General features: G+C 42.2%; 1 protein-coding gene across 1 annotated transcript; it reads left to right on the top strand.

The window, feature by feature from the left end:
- The first annotated feature begins 1017 nt into the window (after nt 1-1017).
- LOC122928219 (olfactory receptor 6F1-like) lies at nt 1018-1998 on the top strand. The gene has a single exon (XM_044280831.1). It carries the CDS (start codon nt 1018-1020, stop codon nt 1996-1998), a length of 981 nt encoding a protein of 326 aa, XP_044136766.1.
- The last annotated feature ends 10703 nt before the right edge of the window (nt 1999-12701 follow it).

Genomic DNA, 12701 nt, shown 5'->3' with positions numbered 1-12701 from the left:
GGAACCCCCTCCCTCTATTAATTGCATTAACCCCAAAACTTGTCTTGTTTTTTGCGGGAACAGTCAATATTTTTATTGGTAACATTTTGGGATGCATATGATTTTTTTAATAGCTCAATATTACACTTTTTTGGGGCAAGCCACAGTTTTTATATATTATTTTTTACGGCATTCACCTGATGGAGTAGATCATGTGATATTTTTATAGAGCTGGTTATTATGAATGCGGTGATATCTAATCCAGTATGTCTCTTTATTTTAATAAAAAAATGGCTTGATGGCTTTTTTTCACATTTTATTTATGTTCCAGCATGGAATTTCAACTTTTGAGGCTCTGATCGCTGTTTCAGTTCAGCATAAAAAGTTACATTGAAACTGTCAGTTTCACACACCTATGAGACCCAGCCCATGGGCCTGAAGTTGCCATGGCAGCCATGAGCCCCTTGCCACCGCTGCACGGGGGGCCGATGGAGAGACAGTGAAAGCTCCCTCCCTCTGCAAGGGAATCCGCTGGTGTTCACAGTGATGCTGGTGGATACTGCAAGGTAACGTCTGTCACTGCTAGGACCCTGCATTCATCGGACGTGCACAGCTCCTGTGCCCACCCGATCAGCATGACATAATATAATAGTCAATATGTGGCAAGTCACATACTATTACGTCAAATGTCAGGAAGGGGTTAATGTAAAGAAGCTGTTGGTCTGCAACAATCTGTGATTTATTCAGAACCTATTATTAGTGTCATTTATGACACAATGCTCATATATCTGATTTCTTTACCATGTAAATCATTGCACATGCTAAATTGTGAATTTGAAATTATGTCCACCAGTCATGCCCAGCTTACAATGATACTTAATCTTCTTTCTTCCATCACAGCTTTAATGAATGTGACTTATGAACAAAGTTACATATTATTCAGTGCCATCTTCTTGCACAAACTGTATATACTCTGTACTCGGGATATATCCATTCTAATATCAATACATTTTGTTTCTGCTCTCAGTATTCCACATAATGTCACCGCAAGCTCAACAGATGTCTGTGGATATGATTCATGTCAACCAAACAAAATTTTTCCTAGTTGGTTTTACACTTGGTCCTAGTGCACAGAACACTGTCTTCTTACTGTTTTTTATACTTTACTTGATATCTCTGATTGGAAACTTGTCAATCATTACTGCTGTCTGGTTGGACAAGCGCCTCCATACACCCATGTATTTCTTCCTCAGCAGCTTGGCTTTTTTGGATATTTGGTTCATATCATCCACAGTCCCTAAATTGCTCATGATACTTGCTTACAACAGCAAAATCATTTCTATATCTGGTTGTATCCTGCAGTTGTATTTCTATGTATCATTAGGTACTATAGAATTTTATCTTTTAGCTGTCATGTCAGTGGATCGTTATGTAGCAATTTCTTATCCATTGAGGTATCATTCAATCATTACGAACAAGGTCTGCCTTTCGTTAGTGTTAATATCCTGGGTATTTGGATTTATTACTTTTATCTATCCCACAGTGTTAATGTTTGGTTTGTCTTTCTGTGGTCCATATGAGATCAATCATTTCTTCTGTGATAGTTCAGCAGTTGTAAAGATAAGTTGCTCTGATATACATCAGTTTGATATGGTTTTTGCCAGCTTTGCCTCAGCTGTGATTTTGGGTTCATTCTGTCTCACATTAATTTCCTATTGTAATATTCTCTTTACCATAATAATGATACCCTCTACAAGGGGAAAAATCAAAGCTTTCTCAACTTGCGCCTCTCATTTCACAGTGGTCTCATTGGTTTATGGCAGTGCCATCTTTATCTATGTGCGACCAGTTGAGAGTTCCTCTCCTGACCTAAACAAAGTTGTTGCCCTTCTTAATAGTGTCATGACACCAGTGCTTAATCCGTTTATTTACACTTTGCGGAATAGACAGGTCCAACAAGTCTTCAGGGAAATAGGGATGAAGTTTGTTCCTAATAAAAGTTCCATTCTACTAAAATAATAAATAACATAAATTCACATTTATAATCTCTTCCACATCTTTCTTGCTTCAGCTACAAAATAGACCTTCCTTATCATGCATCTATGCCTTTAGCAGGGGACAATACTGATAGCTAATACCCTTTGTCCTCTACATAACTTTGGTGTATCCACTGCTGATTGTAAATGTAAGACAGCTTCATTGCTGTCTTAAATTTAGACCATTTTGTATGCCTAAACCATGCCAGTGCTGGCCCGTCCACTTTCCCACACACACCATACCCCCTTTTTTTAGACATGGTGCGAGAGGGGAAGAAGTCACAGATTCTGTGCGCACTACATAATTGTGCCAGATATATGCCACAAAAGTTTGGAAGGGAAGGAGCACCATATGTCTTTTGGAGATTGAACTGGAATAATTTTCAAGCACCATGCCACATTTGTAGTGACTTTCAGGTACCCCTACAGTGGACACCCCAAAATGTGACTTCATTTTGGAAACTATAACCACAAAGGAAGTTTTAAAAGGTTTTTCATTTTTGCAAGTGATAACAGGAGAAAGTTACCCCATAATTTGTTACTCATTTTCTCCTAAATACAACACCCCATAAGTGGTCTTAAAGTCCTGTATGGGCACACTGCAGGGCTCAGAAGGGAAGGAGTGCATGTGCATTTGAAACCTACTTTGGCATTAAAAGTATAAGTGTAACACTGCGCGCTATCGATAGATAAGTTGAATGTATTAGAATGTACAGAATATAGTTAAAATAAATAGCTGGCAATCTGCAGAGTCATTTACCGCTCAGACATGTAATACCACAGACGCGCTACAAAGTGTCCAAGTCCTACCTTAAACGCACGTGTATGTGTAGAGGTGCAATGTTCTGCAGCGATCCTCTTCTTGTATTTCTCTGTAATAGCGCAGAAGGGGAAGCGGATCCAAGGGGAGAGGATGGCCAGCATAGGCTAGTATTATAGTTATGTTTATATTACAATAAGTATTGGAAATATAGCCCCGGCCGGTGGCAAAAATATTCCCGTTACCTGTGGGTTAATGCTCACGTCTGAGCGAGTGACGTCACCGCAAACTGAGCTACGGGTTGTAGTGGGAGTCAAACTTCCTACGCGTTTCGAGTACGGGCGGTACTCTTCATCAGGGAACGTTACACCCACTACGTATGTTCTCATTATTTATAATGCATGCTGTGCCTTTCCCCCTCCTCCTCATAACAGTTGTTACTAATCAAAACCAAATAGCTCGATCTCTGAGTTAAGGCCCTTCGGCAACATTGTATCTAAATTGAATATCCATTCTGTTTCTTTCTTTGATTGCTTCTTAATATAGTCTCCACCCCGGGCATCCATTTCTATCTTCTCTATGCCCAAAAAAGACATGCCTTCTATTTTTCCTCCATGCAACTCAGTGAAGTGTCTAGATAGGGGGTGTTCTATTGATTTTTTTCTTATATTATTGATATGTTCACTTATCCGTTTTTTTATTTTCTTTTTGTGCGTCCAATGTATAGTTTGTGACAGGGGCATTTGATCGCATAAATAACCCCTTCTGTGTTGCAGGAGATGTGTCCCCTTATCTCCTGTTCAAAACTACCCTCATAGTTATTTATGTATTGTGTTTTCACTGTATTTTTTGCTGTACTTTTACATGGGGCACATTTTTTACACGGGAAGAAGCCCTGTGGGAGATTACTCTGGATATTCCTCTTTTTGCCTAATATACCTGCTCCTTTGCTAGTTGAGGCAATCTTGTTGCCTATATTGGTTGCTCTTTTATATATGAAGGCTGGTCTTGCTGGTATAAGGTTGCCTATAATCTTGTCCTCTTTCAATATATCCCAGTATTTCTTTACAATTTTTCTAAGGATGTGGGTTTGTGTGTTGTATGGGGTTATGATAGGTGGTATTTTATCCTTTATCTCTGTTTTGTCTTTTTCTTCTTTATTTTCATTTTTCTTTATTATTAATTTTTCTCTTGCTGTCAATTTTATTTCTTTCTTCTGAGCTTCCATTATATCTTCATTGTATCCCTTGGCTGTAAATTTTTTCCCCAGAATTTCTGCTTCTTTAACATATTCTTTGATTTCGGTGCAGTTTCTTCTTAGGCGGAGAAATTGGCTCCTGGGTATGTTGTCCAGCCACCTGGGCAAATGACAACTGTCTCTATTAATGTAACTATTGGAGTCGGTTGGTTTTGAATAAGTCTTAGTGCTAATGTGATCCCCTGTGACATAGATAGTGAGGTCTAAAAAGTTTATTTCATGATTGCTGTGAGTCAAGGTAAAATCCAGATAAAATTCGTTTTTATTAATATCTTCTAAAAATAATTTAAGTGCATCCTCTCCTTTATCCCAAATAAAAATGACATCATCAATGAAACGCCGCCAGAGGACGAGGCCCGCCCGGAGCTCTCCGTTGGGGTGTATGTGGTCCGCTTCCCACCTACCAACGTATAAATTAGCGAACCCCGGTGCGAACCTCGTCCCCATCGCGGCCCCCCATGTCTGTAAATAAAAATCCTCCTTATATTTAAAATAATTCTTTTCTAATATAAATAAAATACATTCGCCTATAAACTCAATTTGGGTACTGTTTAATTCCCCTTTTTGATATAGAAAGTGTTTGGCTGCTGCACATCCTTTATGATTTTCAATAATAGAATATAGGGACTTTACGTCTAAAGTGCCTATTATAAAACCATCTTTCCATTCTATATCTTTTAAAATCTGTAGCACATGATTAGTGTCTTTTAAAAAGGATGGTAACGTCTGTGCGCATGGTTGCAAGAATTGGTCTATATATTTTGACAGTGAACTGGTCAAACATTCAATCCCAGACACTATTGGTCTACCTGGAGGTCTCTGTGTATCTTTATGAATTTTTGGATTTTGATAAAAAATTGCTATTTTTGGATTTTTGATGTCTATAAATACACTTTCATTTTTGTTGAGGATACCTTCCATTTTGCCTTTTTGTATTAGTTGTTTTAGGTCTTTTTTAAAAGTTTCTGTGGGATCTTTTTTAAGGCGTTTATAGGTTTTATTATCACTTAAGATGTTGAAAACCTCCTTCTCATAGTCTTCGCTATCTAATATGACAATACCGCCCCCTTTGTCTGCGGGGCGGATGATGATCTCTTTGTTTTGTTGCATTTTCCGTATTGCTGTTTTCTCTGCCTTAGTTATATTGCCCATATAGTTTTTTCTATATTTGTTGACGTATTTAGTTTTTCTTATTTCTCTGGTAACTAGATTTGAAAAAGTATTGATAGGTACAGAATATTCATTAACAGGGTCGAATCTAGATTTTATTTTTAGCTCTGTATGAACATATCTATTATCATTATAGTTTTCATTGCCCCTCTTTTCCATATTATTTTTCTCTTTTTTCTTATAGTATCTTTTAAGGGCTAGTTTCCTCATAAACTTCCTTATTCCCAAAAAAGCTTCAAATTTATTAAAGTAGGTAGTAGGGGCAAACTTGAGTCCCTTTTTTAGAATGTCATTCTCAGCTCTAGTTAGATCGTGTTTACTCAGGTTATATATTTTCTGTCCTAAGTCATCGGTAATAGTCTCTTCCTTTGTTTGTATCTCTGTTATTTTTTTATTATTTTTTTGTCTTTTGGTGTGTTTGCCACCTCTGCATCCTCTTTTTGGATGTTTTTTTTGTAAATCCTGAAAAAATCCTGCTGAGTAGTCTTTTTTTCCGTTTTTTTGCTACTATTCTTAATGCTTCTTGTTTTACTATTATATTCCGGTACTCGTCTATCTTTAGCGCGCAGTGTTACACTTATACTTTTATATACACATTTGGGACCCGTGCAGCTAGCCTGCACAGCATCCTCCATAGCAAGTACGGGACTGCTATTACACTGCTGCGCTCTTATATGGTGTAGCGCCAGTTGATTATTATTTCATCTTACTTTGGCATTAACCCACAATTGCCTAGGCTGTGAGTTTAAGTAAAAAAAAACAAAACAATAGGTAACTGCCTTTTGGAAACCCGCCCCTCCTAGAATTCATCAATGAGTCTCGTGAGAATTTTAACTAGAGATGAGTGAAAATAAAAAAATTCAACTTGGATGCTTTGCCAAATTTTTCCCAAAAATTCTACTAAATCTGAATTAATTTGTGATGAAGCACATCACAAATCAGCTATTTCCTAGCTGCAGGGAGCCTGTACATCATTGTACATCATAGAAACATGCATAGCTAGTCCGCTGCGGTGATGAAACAGTCATCAGTATGACAGGCAATCGATAGGCGTCACTATTAGAATCAGTTCACGCTTCACTTATTTGGTCAGTTATGGGGCCAAAACTGATCAAATAACTAAAATGTGAACTGAGCCTTACAGATCAATGTTAGCGTCAGGTATAAACCTTGCAATGGCCCAAAATTGTATTATAGAGTGAAAGACCACACTGCTTTTACACTGTCTGAGGATTCCACATCGATTTCTATAAAACCCTTTTCTGGTACACGCTGATACAAGTAGTGGCACCATGACACAGTGGAGAGGGCATTAGCAGTAAGTTTATGTTGACGTCACTGTTTATTTTTCCCTTCTTCTGAATTGTCACAAGAACAACCCCCAAAAAATGGATCCTGTCTTTTAAGCACCCACCTTCACATGGTCAGCCTTTGGTCCATAATCCATCAGTTTTTCTAAGGCCCAAAAAAACATGAATAGATCCAAAACAGAGATGACACATGAATGGAATTTTTGCATGTCCCCTGCTTTTGGCTTCCAAATATGAGCATATCCTGATTCAAAATAGGGACAGATAGAAGGGTAAAATAAATGGTGATATGGTGATGTCCACAAGGCCAAACAGGGACACTAGTGGCCCAGTCACAGAGTGGTGAGGATGGAGAACACATGAGGAGTCAAAATAGTGGCCCAGTCACAGAGTGGGGAGGTGAGGGGGCAACAGCAGTTGCAGTAACAGCACAACATGGTGGCTGGCAGTAGGAGAAGTTGGCAGCAGAGGCAGCAGGAGTGCAGCATCAGGCAGGTGGCAGCATCAGAAAGCAGGTGGCCAGAAGAAACAGGGTTTTTTTTTCAAAGTTTTGGTGTGGCATCCACAATGATCTAGCCTGATGCATCAGGCACTGGTGTGTGGAAAACCTGATTCATCTTTACAAAGGATAGTCTGACAAAATGTTGGGTATCTTTACAAAGGATAGTCTCTCAAAATTTTGGGTGGAAAGGCGAGTTCTCTTTGGGGTAACTATGCCCCCTGCCACACTAAACACCAGCTCTGATGCCACACTACTGGCAGGGCAGAAAAATTTGTCCAGGGCAAACTCTGCCAGTTGGGGCCACAAATCAAGTTTGGCTGCCCAGTAGTCCAAGGGATCTTGGACTAGGGGTGGCAGGGTGCAGTCAAAGTATACACCCACCTGTTGCTTCAGGTTCTGCTCAATTTCCTGCTACTGCTAGCGGGTAGTTTCTTCAGTAGACGGGTTCATTAGAGTCTCCAGACTTAAGTTGCTGCTGATGGAGCTGGTACTCCTCCTGCTCCCCACCACCTCCAGCAGTCATGGCAGTGGAGCGTGAGTGCAGAGAGCCCAGACAGACCTTCTTAAGGATGGATGATGGCGCACATAGGCAGTTTATCCTCCAACTCAGTAAATGGAAAAATGCCACCATGGTAGGAAGGGTCTAACATAGTAGCAAGCCAGTAGTCATCCTTCTGCCGAATGGTGATAATATGGCTGTCACTACACAAGCAAGTCAGCATGCATTTGGCTTATTGCGCAAGACTCAGAGGGACTCCTGCCTCCATCTCTTGCTTGTGGCCCAATGAGAAGGAAGCAATGTCAACTTCACAACAATATTTAGTGCACCAATCAGTAATCTGTAGTCAGACCTGCTAAAATGTGAAGTTGCACGTAGTGCTATAAAATATTCTAATCACTGCCGATTAGTGCAATCGCGAATATATTGAAGCACTTGACTCTATCTGCATATAAAGCTATTCTAATGTTCTGCGGTGCCAACCATTTTCTCCAGTCTCAGGAAACTTATATCAGCTTGAAAAATGTAGCCAAAGTGACCCACACCTGTACTTTGCATTGCAAATTCGCATTATGCGATTTTTACATTGCCAATTTATCACATTCAATAAAATAATCTCTAATTTTTGAAATTCGCTAATTTTCTACAAAATATTCGTGAAATATTGCAAATTCTAATATAGCCCCTGCCGCTCATCACTAATAGGGAGCCCGCTGTGCTAGTGAAACAGTACTGTGAGTCAGTATGACATGCAGATGATAGGCGTTACTATTAGAATCACTTAACGCCTCACTTATTTGGTCAGTTATGGGGTCATAACTTACTAAATAACTCAAGTGTGAACTCAGCCTTACAGGTCAGTGTTAATGTCAAGAAGCAGTACACTCCTTTTACACAGTGGTCAGCTGATTCCACATAGATTTCCACAGAACCTGTTCTGTTACATGCTGAAACAAGTAGTGCTACCATCACTGAGTGGTGAGGTGGCAACAGCATGAGTCATCAGCACAGTGGTCCAGTAACAGTGGCGCAGGCCCAGTCAGCTGAGTGCTGAAGGTGTGAATCGCATGAGGAATTGCAGGAGGAATCACATGAGTCATCAACACAGTGGCCCAGTCACAGAGTGGTGAGGATGGGAATCGTATGAGGAATCACATGAGAAATCACATGAGTCGTCAAGACAGTGGCCCAGTCACAGAGTGGTGAGGCTGGGAATCGCATGAGGTATTGCATGTGGAATCGCATGAGTCGGCAACACAGTGGCCCAATCACAGACTGGTGAGGTTAGAAATCAAATAAGTAGTCAACACAGTGGCCCAGTCACAGAGTGGTGAGGTGACAGCAGCATGAGGAGACCACAGAGTGGTGAGGTGGCAGCAGCATGAGGAGCTCACAGAGTGGTGAAGTGGCAGCAGCATGAGGAGACCACGGAGTGGTGAGGTGGCAGCAGCATGAGGAGACCACAGAGTGTCCAGTGACAGAGTGGGGAGGTGGGGGGCAATACCAGTACCAGCTAAAGATGGTGGGTGGCAGTAGGAGCACTTGGTAGCAGGTGTGTGGCATTAGGCGGGCGACATCATCAGAATAGTAGCTGAAGCAGGTAGCCAGAAAAAAAAAAAAAACAGGTCTCTTTTGACAAAGTTTAGGTGTGGCACCATGGATGTTCTAGTCTGATGCATGAGGCACTGGTGTCTGGAAATCCTGGCTGATCATCTTGACAAAGGTCAGTTTCTCCACATTTTGGGTGGACAGGCGAGTTCTCTTTGGGGTAACTATGGCCCCTGCCGCACTAATAACCTGCTCTGATTCCACACTACTGGCCCGGCAGGAAAGCTTGCCCATGGCAAACTTGGTCAGTTGCAGACACAAATCCAGTTTGGCTGCCAAGTAGTCCAGCAGATCTTCGATGTGGGGTGGCAGGGTACAGTCCAAGTATGCCACAACCTACTGGTTCATGTTATGCTCCATGTCTACAGTCGTGGCCAAAAGTTTTGAGAATCACATAAATATTGGAAACTGGAAAAGTTGCTGCTTAAGTTTTTATAATAGCAATTTGCATATACTCCAGAATGTTATAAAGAGTGATCAGGTGAATTACATAGTCCTTCTTTGCCATGAAAATTAACTTAATCCCAAAAAAACCTTTCCACTGCATTTCATTTCTGTCATTAAAGGACCTGCTGAGATCATTTCAGTAATCGTCTTGTGCTCGTCAACATGCTCACCTGAGTTATCTGGCTGGAGATCATTATGTCAGGCTGATTGGGCTAAAATGGCAGACTTGACCTGTTAAAAGGAGGGTGATGCTTTAAATCATTGTTCTTCCATTGTTAACCATGGTGACCTGCAAAGAAACACGTGCAGCCATCATTGCGTTGCATAAAAATTGCTTCACATTCAAGGATATTGTGGCTACTAAGATTGCACCTCAATCAACAATTTATAGGATCATCAAGAACTTCAAGGAGAGAGGTTCAATTCTTGTTAAGAAGGCTTCAGGACATCCAAGAAAGTCCAGCAAGCGCCAGGATCGTCTCCTAAAGAGGATTCAGCTGCAGGATCGGAGTGCCACCAGTGCAGAGCTTGCTCAAGAATGGCAGCAGGGAGGTGTGAGCGCATCTGCACGCACAGTGAGGCGAAGACTTTTGGAAGATGTCCTGGTGTCAAGAAGGGCAGCAAAGAAGCCACTTCTCTCCAAAAAAAAACATCAGGGACAGATTGATCTTCTGTAGAAAATATGGTGAATGGATTGCTGAGGACTGGGGCAAAGTCATATTCTCAGATGAAGCCTCTTTCCGATTGTTTGGGGCATCATGAAAAAGGCTTGTCCGGAGAAGAAAAGGTGAGCACTACCATCAGTCCTGTGTCATGCCAACAGTAAAGCATCCTGAGACCATTCATGTGTGAGGTTGCTTCTCATCCAAGGGAGTGGGCTCACTCGCAGTTTTGCCCAAAAACACAGCCATGAATAAAGAATGGTACCAAAACACCCTCCAACAGCAACTTCTTCCAACTATCCAACAACAGTTTGGTGAAGAACAATGCATTTTCGAGCACTGTGCCATAAGGGAAAAGTGATAACTAAGTGGCTCGGGGACCAAAACTTTGACATTTTGGGTCCATGGCCTGGAAACTCCCCAGATCTTAATCCCATTGAGAACTTGTGGTCAATCCTCAAGAGGCGGGCGGACAAACAAAAACCCACTAATTCTGACAAACTCCAAGAGGTGATTATGAAAGAATGGGTTGCTTGCTATCAATAGTGATGTCCCGAACTATTCGCCGGCGAACAGTTCCCGGCGAACATAGCTTGTTCGCGTTTGCTGCGGCGGGCGAACATATGCGATGTTCGGTCCGCCCCCTATACATCATCATTGAGTAAACTTTGACCCTGTACCTCATAGTCAGCAGACACATTCCAGCCAATCAGCAGCAGACCCTCCCACCTCCTGGACAGCATCCATTTTAGATTCATTTGGAAGCTGCATTCTCAGTGAGAGGAGGGACAGTGCTGCTGCTGATTCAATAGGGAAAGCATTAGCTAGGGCAGTGTTCTGTGTCCACAGACTCATCTGCTGTAAGGACAGCGTCCTGACAGCACCCCAAAAAGCCCTTTTCAGGGCTGGTACATCAGTCTGCTTTTTTTAATATATATATATATATATATATATATATATATATATTGCAGTTGCCTGGCTGCCCGTGTGTGAGAGGCTGCAGGCTCAGTCACAGACAGCACTGTGTGTACACCATTCATATAGGGTGTGACAGAAAATACTGCGCAGATAAAAAAAATCTATTTAATATTTTCTGTGATATAATAACATTTGCAAGCCCGTGTGTGTCAGGCCCACACAGACTGTACTGTGCCCACCACTTATATAGGGTGGCACAGTACCTTGCACTCATAGTACCACTTATCTAAAAAAAAATGACAGGCAGAGGCAGGCCACCCCAAAGGGGCGGTCGTGGTGCTGTGATTTCCACTGGCCCTGGAATAATGCCCAGTGTTCAGAGGCCACGTATCCTGAACCCAAAAAATTCAGAGAAAATAGTTGACTGGCTTACAGAAGACACCCAATCTTCAACAGCTTCCGCTAAGAACCTTGACGCACCATCCTCCTCCAGCTCAGCTTTGGTCACCTGCTCTCAAGTTACCACTCTCCCGCCCGCCGCCACCACCACCACTACCACCACAGCCACCACAGCCGCTTCACTTGATCCCTCAGATGAGTTATTTACACATCAGTTGGATGAAATTAGTGATGCGCAACCATTATTGCCAGAGGATGTAGATAACAGGGATATGTCTCAGTCAGGCAGCATTACACACATGGACGTACAGTGTGATGATGATGATGATGTTGTACCCACTACTGCTTCCTTTGCTGAGGTGTCAGATACAAGTGAAGTGGTTGATGATGACAATGTGTCCGTGGATGCCACGTGGGTGCCTGCTCGAAGAGAAGAAGAGGGGGAAAGTTCAGAAGGGGAGACAGAGAGAAGGAGGAGATGAGTTGGAAGCAGGGGGAGGTCGTCGCAAGGAGCTAGTGGCACAGTAAGACAGCATGTATCGGCACCCGGGGTCAGCCAGACAGCATGCCAATCAACGCATGCTGTTGCCACCACCAGAGTGCCGTCATTGCAAAACTCAGCAGTGTGGCATTTTTTTGTGTGTGTCTGCCTCTGATAACAGCGATGCCTTTTGCAACCTGTGCCAAAAGAAACTGAGTCGTGGGAAGTCCAACACCCACCTCGGTACAACTGCTTTGCGAAAGCACATGATCTCACATCACAAACGCCTATTGGATAAACACATGAGTACAAGCTGCACACAAACTCAAAGTCACCATCCTCCTCTTGGTCCAGCATCTTCAGCCACATCAACCACTGCTGTCCTAGTTGCCCCCTCTCAACCTCCCGCAACTCCGCCTCTCACCTTCAGCAGTTCCATCTCATCTGCCCACCGTCAGGTGTCTGTAAAGGAAATGTTTGAGCGTAAGAAGCCAACGTCACAGAGTCACCCCCTTGCCCAGTGTCTGACAGCTGGCTTGACGGAACTTTTAGCCTGCCGGCTTTTACTATACCAGCTGGTGGAGTCTGACGCCTTCAAAAAATTTGTTGCTATTGGGACACCACAGTGGAAGGTACCCGGACAATATTTTTTTCAAAAAAGGCAATCCCAAA

Source organism: Bufo gargarizans, chromosome 1 (assembly GCF_014858855.1).
Source record: "Bufo gargarizans isolate SCDJY-AF-19 chromosome 1, ASM1485885v1, whole genome shotgun sequence".
NCBI classification, from domain to species: domain Eukaryota; kingdom Metazoa; phylum Chordata; class Amphibia; order Anura; family Bufonidae; genus Bufo; species Bufo gargarizans.
This window is presented reverse-complemented; position numbering and strand designations above follow the sequence as displayed.

Excerpts from the sequence above, each read along its gene's own strand:
- LOC122928219 (XM_044280831.1), top strand. The coding sequence starts at position 1,018 with ATGTCACCGCAAGCTCAACAGATGTCTGTGGATATGATTCATGTCAAC.